Source organism: Stegodyphus dumicola, chromosome 7, assembly GCF_044657685.1.
Source record: "Stegodyphus dumicola isolate Sdum_Otavi_A_Nest chromosome 7, ASM4465768v1".
Classification (NCBI taxonomy): Eukaryota; Metazoa; Arthropoda; class Arachnida; order Araneae; family Eresidae; genus Stegodyphus; species Stegodyphus dumicola.
This window is the reverse complement of record NC_140774.1, coordinates 12,016,323-12,035,151: the sequence shown is the minus strand read 5'-3', so window position 1 is coordinate 12,035,151 and position 18,829 is coordinate 12,016,323. Positions and strand designations below refer to the sequence as shown.

At 32.9% G+C, this 18,829-nt stretch overlaps 1 protein-coding gene and 1 non-coding gene across 2 annotated transcripts; both read left to right on the top strand.

Moving 5' to 3' along the window:
• The first annotated feature begins 1,576 nt into the window (after nt 1–1,576).
• On the top strand, nt 1,577–16,951 carry LOC118195220 (uncharacterized). The gene is made up of 2 exons (XM_035366479.2): nt 1,577–2,642; nt 10,098–16,951. The coding sequence occupies exons 1-2, from the start codon at nt 2,356–2,358 to the stop codon at nt 10,258–10,260; spliced, it is 450 nt and encodes a 149-aa protein (XP_035222370.1). The 5' UTR covers nt 1,577–2,355; the 3' UTR covers nt 10,261–16,951.
• TRNAT-CGU (transfer RNA threonine (anticodon CGU)) lies at nt 6,492–6,564 on the top strand. The gene has a single exon. It is a non-coding gene; the product is annotated as a tRNA-Thr (tRNA).
• Nucleotides 16,952–18,829: the final 1,878 nt, after the last annotated feature.

Genomic DNA, 18,829 nt, shown 5'->3' with positions numbered 1-18,829 from the left:
AAAAAAAAAAAAAAAAAAAAAAAAAAAAAGATTTATCTTAAACAGACCCAAATTTCGCACTAAATTTTAGAATTAAAATATTATAACTTCAATTTTGATAATTAAAATGGTAACGAATTTTTAATCTAATATTTTTATGTGTATATTTAATTTAAATATGCAATAAGTTGGGCAAATGGCAAAAATATTTTTAGCCCAAAGGGCCTTAAAGGTACAGAAGGGCTATCAATTTCGAAACGGCATTTTTCATCGATACTCTTTTCAAACTATTGCCACCAAATATTATCGCCCTGCATCATATTTAAAGTAGCTAATTAATGAAGAATCTGCATGAATGTTTCTCGCACTGTGAACAAACGACGGTCATTATAGCCGTCAAATTTTGAACAGCCCAGATATGGCTATTAACTTCGTTTTGGCATTTTGTGTTGAAAAGTTAAATGTCCGTTTCACTTTTCAAATTGTAGCCACCAAATATTATCGCCCTGTGTTATATTTTAAGAAATTAAATAATGAACAGGCTGAATAAATGTTTCTCCCACTGTGATAAAACAACGGTACCTAAAGCCATCAAATTTTGAATAACTTAATCTTCCTGCGAATATGGACATCTTTTTTTTTTTTTTTTTTTTTTTTTTTTTTTGCAAATATGGAATACTTGTCTCCAGCAAATATGGAATTTGTTTTATTATCGATTTCACATTTTGTAAAACTTTAACGAATTTTTGATTAACAAACTCAAGGATTTCAAAGCAAGCAATGGCAATGTAGTACAGAGAAAACATTTTTATGCGATACTGTGTATCGAAAATTCTAAAGATATGTTGTTCATTTTAAAATTATTTGGCGATATTGCTCTTGAACTGAATTTTATAGTTTAAGTGCGAAGAACATGATATTTAATAAATAAAGGTAACACACAAAGCATTAAATAAACGCTCCTTTGGGGGTAATATAAAATTTGGGCTTTCAGATTAAAAAAAAAAATAAATTAAAAAAAAAAAAAATTATGTAGAAATTGAAAAGTAATCATTGTAAAATGTAATGGTGGTATTAGAGGGTTTCACGTTTTGTTTAGATGGTACGCGTTAGCTGAAAGGTGGAGAACCGCTGTGTATAATGAAAGAAGTTGCTGCAATAAACCGAATTCTAGTTCTGCTAAATGATAGGCAGAGTTTAATTTGTTTGCAGTTATGGGTTATTTAGATAGGTTAAAACCTGATGTATTTAGTTAAAACCTTCGATAGTATCAATTCTGAATTCCCCGCTTCAAATCTTTTGTTCTTCGATCGCTTTCACTTCAACAGGCTGCTCTTTATATATACACGCAACTCTTTCAATCTCAACCCTTTTCGCTAACACTCGATACATCCACCCTAAATTGCATTTTATATCCCAGAGGAGGTAGGAGAGGGAGATCAGCATAAATCCGCGAAGGATCTGTTTGGGCATCCTTCCAAAAGGGCCCCTTCCCTCCCTTTGATACTTTCCCTACTCTCAGCATTGTTCTCGCTAAAAATCTCCAAGCTGCTACCACACGCATGCGCGAGTAGCTCAGGAAGAGGGTGATACAGAGAGCAAGCGGTAGCATGGCAACTATCGGCTGCGTGCAGAGAAGGTTTCGGATTCAATCGGCACGGTTAAGTGTTTTTATAAGGTTTCATCCACTGCCGCTATGTTGGTCAGCTTTGATACTAAGCAGGTCAGATAGGATTATTGAGTTGTAATCGAGTTTCTGTCGTTGTATGTCGGGGATCCACGATAACAGCTTTTATCCAGTAAACAGTAACTTGGATCTTGGGTTTTTGAAAGCATGGAATCGCTAATGAAAAGATGTTCAGCTGATCTTTAGCTTTTGTGTTTAGTAATTTAGGGCGCATGATAGCTGAGTTTGAAATGGAGTCAAGAATGTTTTCGAAATGGGCATTCGTATAATACGTTGGTAACTAGATGTTCTATTCGCCTAAAAATGGCTTGTAGTTGAAGTCATAAAACACACATACACAATCGTTTGACTCTAAAACTGAAGGTGGGAAATGAAATTTCAGGCTTTGAAAATGTTTCCAGTGTTTTATATTGTAATATTTGTGAAGCGTTATTGAGTCATTTGCAGAGAAGATATTCGTCATTAAACTGCCATTCTTGTCCGTCGGAAAGCGAGCAACTTGGCCTGCAGTCGTTTAGTCTTCAACCAAAACATATTTACAACTGGATAACATTCTCCAAAGGGTAAAAAATAGATTAATTATAAACTTCTAAACAGTACTACATAAAATTTCTTTTGCTTCCGGCTACAATCAATGAGGTAACACACTTCCAAACAAGAAGATTTGTGCTTCAAACCAGTTCTCCGTCATGGTGCAATTATTCTATTATGAAAATCATGGTCAAGCTTGTCGGAAAATCCTCAACCACGAGGGATCGCCAAGCAAAATTTTGCTTTTTGCTGATGAAGGGTGGGCAAGAACGGCTCCAAACGCTCACTGGATTCTGAAACGGCCGTGGTGGAGTAGGACATACTGCAAAATTACCGAGATAACGGCTACTCGGCGGATGAGTGCACGTGGAAAAATAGTGGATCTTGGTAAAGGAAATATGTGCATCAAAGGAAAATTCAAAGAAGCCGAAGAGCCAGATTTCAAGTAAGTAATTATTAAAGCAAATAATTGATTTTTTTATCATATTATTATAGATTTGTAAAATTTATATAACAAATGATCGGCATAAAGACTATGATTAGTTACTATACAGCCGCATTATCTGACTTTCCGCTATCTGATATTCAGTTTTATCTGAAATGCTACGAAACTCCGTTTCATGTCATTTTCAGTATATTCTTTAATGTTCATATAAATGCATTTCTTTTTTATTGTGTCCAAATCATGTGGAATTTTGTGATACACCTATTAATTTTCGCATGAGATAGTTTTAGTGCTGTAAGCATAAAAGGAAATTATTACAACACATAGATTTGAATGAGTGTTAATTAAACCATTTTTCTATTGTACGAAATCTGTAAACAAAGTACTCTTTCTGTGATAAAAATCTGTTCTAACAACTGACTTTTTGTAGCTCCATATTATCTATTCAGTCCCATTCAAGTTTAATGAAACAAAATGGAAAACCAAGGTTTAGTGTTAATAAACATTTTAAAGGTTCACTCAGTTATGTGTAAAATAAAAATGAATAATTTGAAACATTTAATTCTAAATGATTATTAAAAAGGTCAGTACTTAATTAATGTAGCTTTTGAATTTGTAGTTTTTCCCGGGGGGGGGGGATTCGTCTGTGTTAGGATTAGCTCCCTAAGATACTACCAAAATTAGGCGTTTTAGGTGCATATCAGTTAATCTTGAACGATATGTTGATTTTATTATATTCATGATACAAAATTTGTTCAAAAAACATATGTTGATCCTAACCTATAAGAATATGTTGGGACAAATTTCCAAAATTCAGTATAATTTCGATCACTTTCAGTTCATGCATGACAGTATTTCTAGACATGAACGACGCATGACGGTATTTCTTGACAAAGCTATTTTATCAACCATATTTTTGACTTTTATACCAGCGACATTTTGTGCATATATGAAGAAATTATCTCCTCTCCAACAGAATCGAATTTTTTCTTGCGGGCTAACAACAGGAAAAGTTCTTAAGATGCGGGCTAACAGCAGGAAAATTTCTTAAGAAGCGTCCAGCATAGTTTCCAATTTTATTGTTTCTGGAACAAAGGTTATTGGTCGTTAAAAGATTTCTTTTTTTTTAGTCCAAAGGGGCAATGGGCCCAGAAGGATTATTAATTTTGTTTTGGCATTTTGCGTTGATTCACTATGTATGTCGGTTCCCTTTTGAAATTGTTGCCACCAAATATTAGAGCCCTGCATTAATTATATTTAAAGAAATTAAATAATGAAGAATCTGCATGAATATATGTTTCTTTCGCTGTGAGAAAACAACGGTACCTAGAGACATAAAATTTTGAATAACGTAATCCACCATTTTAATATGGGCATCTGGAAGCCTTAATTTGGAATTTGGAATTTGTTTTATTATCTATTTCACGATTTGTAAAACTTGAACGAATTTTCGACTAAAAAACGCAACGATTTCAAAGCAAGCAACGGCAACTACGTAAAAAAATCATTTTATCTCCAGCGCGCCTGTCTGTATATTGAAAACTCTAAAGATGTTCTCATTTTAAAATTATTTTGCGATATTGCTGTTGAACTGAATTTTATGGTTTAAGTGCGAAGAACATGATATTTAATAAATAACGGTAACAGACAAAATGTTAAAAAAAGCCCCTTTGGGCATAAAGTAAAATCTGAAAGCTTTCAGATTTTTTCAGCCCAGAAGGGGTAATTTCGTTTTAGCATTTTGCGTTGAATCACTAAAAAACGGCGAACCAATTTTCAAATTCTTGCCAGCACTTATTATCGTCCTGTGTTTACAATATATTTAAAGAATTTTAAGAAATATAATTTCTTTATATTTAAATTTAAAGAAAGAGATTTATTTAAAGAAATTAAATAATGAAGAATTTGCATAAATGTATATATGTTTCTCGCATTGTGATAAAACAGAGGTACCTAGAGCCATCAAACTTTTTTATAGCGTAATCCTCCACTGAATGGAGACATCTACAATAGAAACAGTAATTTGGAATCTGGATATTATTTATTTATTTTTTAGTAGGTAGGTATATTCATTAATAATAATATTATAATACATTAATACAATTAATTACTATGTATACATTTTTCTTGCCTTGGATGAAGCAAATTTGTCAATGACTTCATGAAAGTCGATCATTTCAAATTTTTCTCATACCACATTTGAAACAATTGACAATTGACACGCGTTTGAATGCTTTGTAGCTTTATACGATGTCCCAGCAAGATGACTTAGTTGAATCGGCAGCCAGGAAAGCCATCAGTCGTTAACACGAGAGTCAAATGCAATCCATTGTAGTGAAAGTGTTAGGGGTTTCCCAAAATGTCATTTTCAAACTATGGAATCGTTTTTTGGACACAGGCTATGCTTGAGAAATTCGGCACAAGGTCATGTTATCGTTTGAAAATAAAAAGCGGAAGCTATTTGTGCATTTCGTTTAAAAAAATTAAAATATATCTCTATTTTAGAAAAATAAAGTGGTCAGAAAGAACGTTTCGTATGGGGAGATATTTGGTTGATGTACTGCAAACATTTTATTACACATTTTTTCAGACAAATCAAGAAAATATATAATTAATTGTATTACAATAATTATTAATTTAAAATATATTTTCCAGAAATCGATTAAAATAAAAACTGAAATTTTCAGGATAATCTTGTTTGGAGATTTTGTTTTTGAACATTTGGTGCACCTCTGTAAGCGGCGCCCGGAGCATCATACACCCCCTTGCCCTCCCCTCGCTACGTCACTGTTACGACTTGCTCGGCAGTTTAAAATCAACTGAGCCAGACAGGAAGGGTCGAGAACGGACAGTCATAGCAAGGACACGACGCCGCCATAGCAAGGCAACTCAGACTTTTTTTTTTTGGCTCGTCCCATAACCATGATGTCTTACCACGTCGTTGTACTGGTTAGCAGAGTTTGAATTGCGCCGGAACGCGGCTCCGATACTTCTTAGTTTTTGAGATAAATTCTAGTTTTAGCCGGAGCGCTAAATAAGAAGGCCCGGCCCTTCGTTTATGTAACTGAACAACAATTTCAGTAGAAATTTGATCTGGAAAATTTTATTTTTAGCAATAAAATAATATTAAAAATCATTTCTTAAACTTTTAATTTATCTCTTTACATTTTATTTCAGCTTAATTATTTAATTACTTTAATTTTTAATGATTAAAATAAATAATAACAAGGTGATTATGGATGAATTAAAAATAATTAGCAATTAAATAATAATTATTAATTAATTCGATTACTTTTAACTATTTAATTTTAAAATCATTAATGAATTTTATAGTCATTTTATTTATTTATTTACCACTGTTCCTCTTTCCCGACGATCTTTTATAGGACTCCGCACTTTTACTTTTAGAAATTAAGCCCTGCTGATTAGTGTTAAGCAATGCCGCTTTCCGGCGCTGTGTATTCAGTAGCACATGAGCAGGGTTTTTACGGATTTTGACAAAGTTCTTGTTGACGACATTATTATTTTTTAAAATTAAAAAATTTTTCAAGTCTTTGCGTACCAGTTGTTAAAAACTATCGCCAACTCTGCTTTATTTCTAGATATTTTTTTCTCTTGTTTTTTACTAATTTCATCGCACGAAAATCGAGAGGGAAAAATTATGCGAGTAATTTTATTTCCCAAAGATTACGGTTATAATAAGATGATAAGAAATGAAAAATATTAGGGATAAGGTGCCGGTACCTATGATAATATTTTTATTTAAAAGAAACTTACGTTCTAGTACGAATACGTAGTGTTATTAAAATTACAATATTTTATAAGGTATTTTTCCCGTCTTCTTAGTATGCCTTCGTGGTGTAGTGGTCAGCACGCTCGACGCGTATTCGAGAGGTCCGTGGTTCGAGTCCCGGCGAGGGCACTGCTCGTTTTTCACATTTCCTGCTTCGCAATAATCTAATGTCTCTACACTCTAATAAAATATTTTCATTTCTATATCCCTGTACCTCAAATCTCGCGTTCTGTAACTGTTGTCCGCAGCTACTCCTCGGGCCTCAGATCATTCAGTGTTGCTGGAACTGTGTAGTTTGCTACACTTGCAACTCGACGCTATCATAAATTGTCATCGTCTTCATCACCGCGTCACCGTTCAATCTGTCTTCTCTCGTGTAATGATATTCAAAACCATCCAACAACGTTAGATGACCCTGTTTTATCACTATAATTGCTTCATCGATCAAAGGACACGCACTATAATTGCTTCATCGATCACTATAATCGATCACTATCATATCTTTCACTACAATTGCTTCATCGATCAAAGGACACGCACTCAAAATCCGCGAAAAGTTCAAATAGTAAGACTAAAAACAAACACTATGTAGACGAATTTAAAATTTAAAATTATTAGTCCAAAGGAGCTTTGTCCCTGAAGGACTATTGTTTTCGTTTTGCGATTTTGCGTTGGTTCACTATAAATGTCCGTTTCGCTTTTCAAACTGTTGCCACCAAATGTGAGAGTCCTGCATTATATTTGACGAAATTAAATAATGAAAAATCTGCATAAATGTATGTCTATTTCTCGCATTGGGATAAAACAACGATTCAAAATTCGATGGCATAGAGCCATCGAATTTTGAATAACATAATCCTACTGCGAATATTTGATTTGAATGAAAGCCCAAATTTGAAATTTGGAATTTGTCTTATTATCGATTTCCTATTTTGTAAAACTTTAACGAATTTTTGATTAACAAACTCAAGAATTTCAAAGCGAGCAATAGCAACGTTGTACAGAAAAAACATTTTTATCTCCAACGCGGGAGACTCTGTATCAGAAATTCTAAAGATATGTTCAATTTAAATCTATTTAGCGATATTGCTTTTGAACTGAATTTTATGGTTTAAGTGCGAAGAACGTGATATTTAATAAATAAAGGTTGTTAAAAAAACGCCCCTTAGGACGTAATTTAAAATCTAAAAGCTTTCAGATTTCCTTTTTTTTTTAATTTTTAATTTTTTAAAAATTGTATTTAAAATTTGGAAGAGTTCGCTTTCTAAACGTCTTGAGGATGGGGTAAAGTTAAGCTAATATTTAAGCAAAATCAGAAGCTTTCTCTGATTTTGATCTCTGAATAATGATGATGAAAACAAAATAACATACTCACTTCATAATAATTGTAAGGAGCTGTGTGTATAGATCTATACTCACACACACAGACATTTAAAAAAAAAAAAAAAAAAAAAAAAGCAACTAATAGAACCTTAATTATCCGAAGATAAACGTTTTTATTATATACCTAAGAGAACTTCAATTAAATAAGGAGATGATTTTTCCACTATGTAAACTAAATTAATATTTTCTAATTTTTCCTTTACTGAGTATTTCAACCAAGAAATTATTTACAATCGAAAAATTCGAAAGCATTAATTTCTATAAATTAATATAGTGAAATTTGCTGTAATTCATTTTGTTGAATTACAGTGAACGCATTTTCGTAAATATTGTTGCGAAATGGCCAGCTGCGGTAAGACAGCTTCCCCGCGTTGTAAGGTTATGGTTGCTTAAAAGCGGCAAAGGAAGCAGGGTTGGCCACATTTAGCGCGAAATCGTCCATTTCACGATATGCCATTGACGGAGCGAGAATATTCTAGAACGTATTCTCAGCAGTTTTTCCGAGAATAAATTTGGAGTAGGATTAAGCTATATAATACCCTGCTTATACGCAGAATAGTTGTATATTGTATTTATTGGATTGAAACATAATTAATGCCCGTTTTTTAATTAAAATTTTTTTAACAAAACAAAAACAATAAATTAGTCAATAATATGCGAGTTTTTAGACTTTTCCCATAGACCCAAGATGTAGTCATTTGGCTACAACCCATTCGTTCGGCTAAGTCTCGAGTGGTTTGACTCGCGTCTTCGTGCAGAAGTTGATTTAAACGTTCTTGATGAAACTCATCTAGTTGTCCTGAAAGAGCAGCGTCTTCGAGGTCAAAATTTCCATTTTTGAATTTGAAAAACCAATTTCTTGCAATTAGTTCGGGCATTGCACCTTCTCCGTACACTTCACAAATCTCTCGGGCAGCTTCTGCAGCATTGGCGCCTCGATTAAACGCAAAAAGAACAAAGTGTCGAAAATGTTTATTTTTGTCGACTTGACACTCCATTTTAATGATGGAGCTAAGCTGATTAATTAACAAGCTAAGCGATTTGAAAGCAATAAACGTGGAAATTTTAGCTATTATTAATTACTGGCTTGACCTGAAGCAATAAACGTGGAGATTTCAGCTGTTATTAATTACTAGCTAAACCTGTAAAAAACATTAGCTGTATTCATTAAACTCATTACATATATTTTTCTTTTTTTATAACAAGTATTTTAGGCAACTGACCTCTCAAACTTGAACAAATTTAAAACTGCAATAATAGAGTTGAAAATGTAATAGTGGGATCGGAAAGTAATGTCGTTTCTGCGCATGTCGAGAACAACATGCTAAGGGCAGAAGTGGAAGCAAATCCATGTCAAACACTCTTAACCAACCTTGGTCGACCATCCAAGAACATTTAAAGCAGAATGGGAAAATAAGCAAAGCAGGTGTTTGAGTCCCCCCATAATTTGTTAGAAGAGAATAAAGCCAACCGATCCAACACATGCAACGTATTGCTTCAACGGCACCATACAGAACCGTTTTTTAGTCATTTGATTACTGGAGACGAAAAATGGGGCCTGTATGATAATCCAAAACGCAAAAGGCAGTTTTTAATAGGGGTTACAAAGGGTTTACATCCCAAAAAAGCGCTTCTGTGTGTTTGGTGGAGTATTCGCGGAATTGTTCATTTTGAATTGCTGAAACCTGGACAAACTGTTAATGCAGATCTTTATTGTGAACAATTGGATCGAGTGAACCAATGTTTAATCGAAAAATATCCGGCGATTGTCAATAGATAAGGCATCATTCTGCTACACGACATTGCAAGACCGCACTGTGAAAGACGGACACTGGAAAAAATGAATGAATTGGGATGGGAGGTGCTGCATCACCCACCGTACTCGCCCGACATCGTACACTCGGATTTCCATTTATTCCGATCCCTACAACATTTTCTTAGTGCCAAAAAATTTGAAAATTTGAATGATGTCCAAAATGCCATCTTGAGACATCTTACTCAAAACCCAATTGATTTATATCGGTTCGGGGATTAAAAATCTGCACACTAGATGGAAAAAGGTTGTTGATATAATAAATAAAAACGTGTTAAAAATGTATTCGTGTGAATTTAATGTAAGAAAGCGACGTTACTTTCCGGTCCCCCTATTACAACAAAACTGGATCAGAAATCTAAAGTTAAGTGTTTTATTTTTGTACTGCTTAAATCTTACAATGGACGTTGCAAAATATTTTTACCAGATGAATTTTTTCCTGAAAAATGTATGATTTCTTTTTCAGGATGTACCTGACAACTCATGTGACTTCAGCTGACTTTAGGCAAGGATACAGCATGACTGGAACTTTGGAAAGAGGTAACAAGAAAAAGGGCGGGCTACATCTGACTCATTTTGCAATGCTGAAGCGGAAAGATTACATGAAGGATGATAACAACAACAAGTGAAGGTGGATGAAAATTGTCCAAAGTTACCGCTGACTTTTGAACGTCATTCTCATGCCGCATCTTTGCTATTGCCAAATCATTTGCTATTCTGAGACGCCATCTGTCAGTTGTTGCTAAGTTATTGACTTGAGTAATCTTTGTTTCTAACCAACTCAACTTTGGTTAGTGCTTCTGTGATGTACACTTTACATACAGAAAAGGGAGAGGACCAGTTCTATATCTCCCGTTCTACTGAGCCGATTGACGATATTTAACTTGCGTTTTTCATGTCCCGAAAGAGCGACTTAGGATATTTATTAGATTTATGTGCAACTTTTGTTCAAACATAGGTATTTTGATACAACATCGAACTTTTTCTGAAATTTCAAACAGATTTTTTTTCCATATTCCAGTCTACGACTCAGATTATGCCAAAATACAAAGTTTTGTAAAAAAATCTCACGAGTAGTTTTTAAAAAATTAACTATAAAAATTTTAGCTCCTCGTTATTAATTGAATTTAGTATATATTTAATATATCTCTTTTTTTTTTTATTAAACTTAATGGATTTCTTCTTTTACAATCTGAAATTCAGATTCAGTCCAAATAAAATTCGCAGATATTTTTTATTTATTTTAAAATTTTGTATTTTTTAAAAAGCGTTTTGAATTTTAACTTATAAAAGTTTTGCTCTCATCTTAAAGTAGATATATTTATAGGCGTACTTGCAAAACATTAGAGTCTTTTATTCAAAATTCACAAAGATATATGTAAATTTACATATTGGAGCGTTTTGAAATTCGGCGTACTTGTTATAAGCGGTAAAAAAGCCAAGTATAGTTTACGCACTTTATTAAAATTATTTGAAAGAATGAACGATGCATTTTTTCCCTGCTCGTGTGCAATGAAAGGGGCTGAAAAATAGGTTACCATAAGTCCAGAATTTCGCCAAGTGAATTATCCTTGGCGTAAACTAAAAAAAATGCGCAAAGATAAATTGAATTTTTTGTAAGTTTGTCACGAAATTTCACAAAATTTAATATTTAAGCATAATTTGAGTCGTAGAATCTAAATAAGGAAAACAAATCAATAGGTCATTTCAGAAAAGGTCTGATTTTGTGTCAGAACACTTAAACCAATGCTATATATAAATCTAATATATGTCCTTAGCCGCTTTTTCAAAACATGAAATGCGCAGGTGAAATTTGGTCAATCGGCCCAGTAGAACGGGAAATATAGAACAGTCCTATTTTTTTGTGTGTGTGCGACAAGGTTACTATACTACAAGGTTTGCTCATATTGAACAAGGTCAACTAGTGTGGTAACACCGACGTCCTTGATTCAAGTCTGAGCAGATACATAAGATACGTCACTGTCTCGAGCATCAAAAAGAGAAAGACTTGACCTTGAAAGAGCATAATCTTGTTTGTCTACTGACCTTGTCTAAGTTAGAACTCATTTTCTTGCCATTTATGTACAAATTTTCCAAATCTTGCTTATATATTAACTTGTAAAGTTGATTTGTTGATGTTTTTTACTGTTTAACTTATATGGTTGTTGTTAAGTGATGTTCTTAAACAAAGTGATTAGGAGGCAGGAGTACGTAACATTCAGCAAGATTGGAGATGGACAAGCTGTAATAATGGAATTATGCGCTAGTTTTAATGTATTAATTTTAACATAAATTACAAATGCTTAAACAGCTAGACAGACGAAGTTTATGGATTACGATTTCTTAATCAAGTGAATTTTTACAACAAGATATTAAGCGAGATTAAACAGAATATATTTATCTTTACCATTTCGAATGGTAAACTTGTAAATCCTTTAAGCAAATTGGAAGCTATCAAGAAGCAAGTGTATTCGAAGTTATCGCTGAAAAATTAGTAATCACAAAAAGTCGTTTGCTGAATGTGTGCGGTTTTCTAAATGGAAGGTTTCAGAACTATTGAACGTTGCTTTTCGTCAAATAATTAAGAAATGGTGACAAAAATTAGGCTAGACCGTCATCTAATTGACTGTAGTTAAATCTTCGTCAATGCTGTTCAACAAATAATCGCGTTTAGAATAAACTCAATAATGGCACAAGTTAAAAAAATAACTGCTTATTTTTAATTATACTTTGATTTGGAAATGTAAGATAAAACAACAACTCTATAATTTTAAAGATGGCAGACGATAACCGAAATTTATCTACTCACTTAACAAATAATAGTAAACTAGAGAACTGAGCGGGATATTTAATTTCAAAATTTACAGTTTTTAATACAATTTTCAACCTGCCTCGAAGGATCAAAGAACAATTCGAGGAAATAAGCTTAAATGATCTGCAGCAAAACATACATATAATTTATTCGGTCGTATAAGGAAGTCATGTGGTGTCTACATCAGATTTTTGATTCATGAATTTTGTTGGTTCGTAGTAATAATTTTTGAATAGCTCTGTCCTAAGTAAACGTAACCTTTTTCTAGACAGAGTGTTTGCTTAATCCCTAGCGAGATTAACTGAGAGTTTACTATAAATTAATTCTTTGAAAACTTTATTTTAAGACATTTTAACCCCGTGATTTTAATAGGAATATAAAATAAACAAGACTCAGTCGTATTTTAAACAGCAAATCATTTTTATAAATAAAGCTCACATACAATAATAGCACGATGGTAGTTACTGACATATTGCATGTAGGCAGAACGCCCTTTTATAAAATTTCATTCAAAGATTTAAATAAAAGTATTATTATTCAGTTTCATTCATTTTATTTCAATCAATTTCATTCAGAATATTTCAGTTTCATCATTCAATTAATTTTATTCGAAGTTTTATATTAAATTACGAATAAACTATCCATCCAACTTTATTAGCGTCCATAAACGCTCTCCAGAACACTTCTATACATTCCATCCTTGAAGAAAGCACATTTCGATTACCTGCGTCCATTTCATAATACTAGATTTAAATCATTCCGCGTTTGTTGCTATTACTTGGTAGGAGCATTTTGATGTCATAATCTACATTTCTGTAGAGTATGTTTGTAGTGCGACAGTAGAAATTAGTAGTAGAATATAAATTCGAGTAGTAAATATGTTTGTTGTTATATTCCTATAAGTTCAGTGAACGAAATGATAATTGAATATGTGTGTTCTATGATGAAATAAAGCTGCGGCCGAATGTACTTAAATAACACACTGACGTGTGACTCATACCATAAGCAAAGCAGGTGTATTATTGTCATCAATATTTGCAGGAATTCTGTGTTGTACTTTTAGCTATGGTTTTCCGTGACGTATTTATAGCTGTGCATTTAGAATACGAAGCGAATCGTGTTGTAAAATAATGAAACATTTTTAAATAAAACTTTTTAATAAATATTATATAATTTTTAATAAATATATATAAATGTAAAAATTAAGCGATGATGCTATCGATAAGAAATTAATAGAGTTATTTGAATATTGAAGTCCCCTGTGAAAAAAGTATGTTAACGCAACAGTTAAGCTAGAGGATACGTATTATATTATCTTAAATACAAACACAAAAGAAGAAAAATAATTTGATACTCTTGTTTATGTTGTTAGTTTTGTTAATAGGTAACCAATAAATGCACATTGTGTCTACAGACTTTTAACACATCCCGGTTTCTGATGTTTCGAACAAGATGTTCACTGCATCAAAGTAGTTCATTAACTACACTGGTGTGGGAGCAGTCTAATACAGTTATATAAAATGTTATCAAGATAATTAAAAATTTGAAAGGCTTTAGATTCTAACAGTCGTCCAAAAGGGTTTGTTAAGGTATTACGCTCGCTGAGCTCGCAATCTACTAGTCTGCTGTTACAATCACTCTTATTAATCCATTTTTATTTGTCTTTTTAGCTTTATTATTAAGCATGTTTCTTCATACTTCCGCCACATGCAATTCAAAAGCAGAATTACAAAATATTTTAAAGCAGCATAACACTAAACGTTTAGAATGCTCGATGTAGCGTTAAATGTTGGCATAACAATTTTTTTTCAGTCTTTTATTAGCTCATTATATTAATGTTCAGCATTTTTACTAAGATAGCTTTACAAAACATTTTTTTTATCTTTGTATTATTAACTTTTTGTGTGTTTAATGTTAGTACTTTTGTGTGTTACTTGTTTGTGTGTTTATTAAATATCACTTTCTTGGCACTTACGTCACATAAAATTTTCTTCAAGAGAAAAATCACAAGATAATTAAAATTAATCATGGGATTAGATAATTAATCGCAAGATAATTGAAATGAAATAATTAATGCTTAAAACATCCGATAGACAGTCTCATGCTCTGGAGATAATTTTTTTTCCTACGTACAGTGTTGCCCCTACTCGCTTTCAAACCGCTGAGTTTGTTAAACAAAAATTTGTTTTAAGTTTTACAAAATATGAAATAGATAATAAAACCAATTCGGAATTCCAAATTCGGGCTTCCAGGTGCCCGTGTTCGGGTGGAGAACTACGTTATTCAAAATTTGTTCGCCCTAGGTACCATTGTTTTTTCACAGTGCTAGAAACATACATGCATTCATGCAGATTCTTCATTATTTAAGTCATTTAAACACAGGATGATAGTGTTTGGTGGCAACAATTTGAAAAGTGATACGCCATTTATAGTCTTTCAACGCAAAATGCCGTTTCGAGACTAATAATCCATTCTGGAGAAACGTCCCTTTTGGGCTAAAAAAATAAGTAACTTACGCTTTTCCGAGTGGCAACATGCTGAGGCGTGGAAGATAGAAATATTTTCTTTACGGCAGTGGCAGTACTATTTTTCAAAACTGCTGAGTTCTTTTATTACGTTTGAAAGACAACTATCTTGCACTTTAGTTTGTTGCAACACAGTGGCGCATGGAAGGTAAAATAATTACTTCGTTAGTGGTATCACTTTTCTTAAATTGTTAGTGGTAGTACTTTTCTTAAATCGTTAGTGGTAGTACCTTTCTTAAATCGTACTTGAGTTCGTTGTGTAAACTTGAACGATAAGTAATCTTACGTTTAGAGTGGCAACACTTTTCTTTCAAATCTCCGAGTTTTCTGTTGAAATCTGAAAACATAATATCATACCGTTTGCCGAGTGGCAATAATTTTAATTTAAATTAATTTTTAATAAATGATTCTTTTAAATCTTTTAATTGATAGAGTTATTCTTTGGTATTACAAACTAAGTCCAAACTCCTCAGAACGAATTATCGCTATGTCTGAAAAGAATTGCAAGGTTTAAGAAGATTTAGAAATAAATCTATTTATTAAATCAGAACTTCAACATAAACGTACTACTCTTGCTTACAAATCAGTAACCACTTATGGCAGCGAAATTTAAAGTCACAGGCATTTTCAAGATGTAAAGTAAGACTGGGTACCATAGGCTACAGAATTGATTTAACGTGAAGTTGGCTCAAACTTCTCACAGGCGTAACAATTCAAATGTCGGCAACTATAATACAAAACCGAAGAATTATAATCTTCTAAAAGTTATCGAAACCTAACAACGTGGCCTCAGGAGGCAGGAACACGCTCTGTCTTACAGTCCAAGAACCTCGCCTTAAATACACTCATCTGATTTGCATTCTGATAGGGAAACGGAAAGGAAAAGTGACAGTAAAAATCCAAATGATAATGGCTAGTTAGATTAACATAATGGAACTTTACAAATTTATTAATAAAAATTTCGTAAATATCGAATTTTTTCATAGTGCGAGGAAAATACATACATGCTTACATACAGGTTCTTCATTATTTAATAAAAGATACAGAAGATTCCGGGAATATCGTTTGACAGATTTATTAGTTTTAAAACTCTGCAGACGCTCTGTGTATATCAGTTAAAAATTTTCTCATGTTTTAAATATTGCAGTAAAATCTTTTTCAAAATTTCTTCTTGTCATACAACAGACTTCAAAATATCCACGCAATGTTTTTTTGCAGTTTTTCTATCCTTGAATATTCCTTAAAAGTTTTATTCAGAACTGATACCATGATATATGACGAACCAAACTTTTGTGTAAGCTTTTTTGTAAACTCTCAGAGTTTACAAAAAAGCTTCCTCAGAACTTTCAAATTTTTAGATGATTGTTGATTAAGAAAACTAGTATCTTTTTAAACTATGCAATTTATTAGTCGTTTAATAATGCATATTGAAATGTAGAATTTTGCAACAAAATTCGGCTTGTTTTAAGTAGTGCTAAAGAAATTGTGCCAAAATGAAATGTGATATATAGATTGTAGAAACTTAACTGTTTTTCTGTTTTCTAGTCACTGTTTACATGACTTTTTTAAGACACAAGTTAATTCAGTCATAAAGGTTCAACGTTTGTTTTATTTGAATTTGTTTAGTATTTCCATTTTGTGATTTAAAAAGAATGCAAGTTGATTTCATGTTATTAAAATTGACTATGTTGCTAAATATCTTAATTTCGTTGTTTTTAATGGAAAAATATTCTTCGTTTGATTTATTTTCGTTATAATGTTAACTGCAAAACTTTAACAGTTTCATATTTTTAATAGGAATTTTTAATATAACAGATGTTCTTGCACCTTATCTGATAAAACTACAGCACTTTTATGAATGCATTTCTATGCCTCTTATATGTTTTCTGTGAATATGCTGAGCTATTGTACATTAATTGTACATGTTTGTAATTTCTTTTTGAGTTTGCTCAAGAGTGTTATTAAAAAATTTTTAAAAATGTCTGCAGTGTTTGAAAGTGGTCTTCGATTGTTTTAAGTTTCATTTGCTATCTGAAAATGAAATATGTCTTTAAATTCTAGCTTCGAAGTAATGGTTTTTCCTTTGTTGTCATACACTGTACTTAAACTTTAGATAGACTGGCAGCGCATTATTACCAAATCTAAAATAACAACTGGAACTTAAGACTGTAAATAGCCCTTTATTGAAAACTCAATAAGAGCGAAAGGCATGCTTGGTGCTTTCAACTCAGGCAGCCACTTGTGGTGAGATAATTTTAATTAATTTCAAATGTACAATTTAAGTTCAAATAAGCTAGTACCAAAGGCTACACAAATCAATTAATGCGAAGTTGGCTCAAAACTTAACCAGCGTGGATATTTCAGCTGGAAACTTAACCAGTTATCAGCAATCATAGTGCAAGGGCGAAGTCTGAAAAACCTGTATGCTCTAGCAACCATGTAAACGACAAAACTTTAATAAAATTATCACGAGAAATATGACAGAACGTTGGATTTTTTCTCAGAGATATGCGTGCAATTTCACTCAGTACTTATATTTTAGACTACTAAAACGTTAAATAGAACGCAGAGACAGCTAATCCGATCTCAAAATGAAAGCAGCTAAGTAAACAACAGCAACAACTGAGCTGAGATGTTCTCTCTTTGGCTTTTATAGCTTTTTAAATCGGCCGCACGAGAGAGTTCTAGCAATTTCTGGAAAGCAAAAAGAGTAGAATTACCGTTACGGTTAACATTGAAGTCAATTACATTTATTCAAATTTAATATTAATCACGGAGATAAACTTTTATTAAATGCACGTGCTCTTGTTTTTTTTACTTTTCCGACTTAACTTTCTCTTAAAATTCGTCACGCGCTGCATTGCACGGGGAAATAAAACAATTTTAATTACAATTCTACTAAAACATATCTAACTAAATAAATAATTCTTAACAATATAAAATAACTGGTAAGCTAGCATAAAGGAACCTTACAACTTCAATGAACCATGTTGAATCACAAAGAGAAAAACATTCATACATTCCCTAAGAATAAAAATCTGAAAATATAAGCGCTCGCATGGAAAATTTGAAAATTATGTGTATTTTTACGAAAAGCATTGAACCAAAGGTACTAACAATACCGAAGAATTATGCAAATATTTAGAGTCAAATGCGTATGCGTGAGTGTCTGTGGAACTAGTTATGACGTTACTTGTATCGTATCTATTCAAGGCCGCACAGATGTTCGCTCATTAGTTACTCCCCATGTCAGGCAGGGATCGTTGGGCTCACAAGGCTCAATGCACCACGCAAGGCACCGAGCGAAGAGTCAGAAAAATGGCTGTCCTGCCAGCCTACTCGGAGGGTTGAAGCCACCTGCCTTACAGGATAGAACTGACTGCCCCTTCGGTTCAGGCGCGATGCCGACGCTCTCTTGGGTACCCGCGATGATTTCGCTATCCCAGTATAACATGGCATTTAGATTTTCGAACACATGTGAGTTCATAATTCTCTTGTGGTTCGGTGAGGTCCATATGAAATATGGAGGAAAGGAATAATATCATGTCGATAGTCCATCAAGCGATGTTTGTGAACACGAAAAAATGCTCAGCTCAGATCATCAATTGCTGCAGCAAGTCCAAATTAGGCAGAAGACACTGTAAGGCGATGAGTAATGTGCGAATCAACAGATAAGCAGGTTTGCAAAGATATGCCAGTGATAGTCTGTCCTTATAATAGCAGTAAAGAAGAGAAAGAGTATATGGAAAGGAACATAAGAAGTAAAACAAGGTAAGAGTGGGGCTAATTAACATTAGGAACATAGATTAACTGAATATACAATACAAAAATTATACAATGCAAAAAATTAAGTGATGTGTC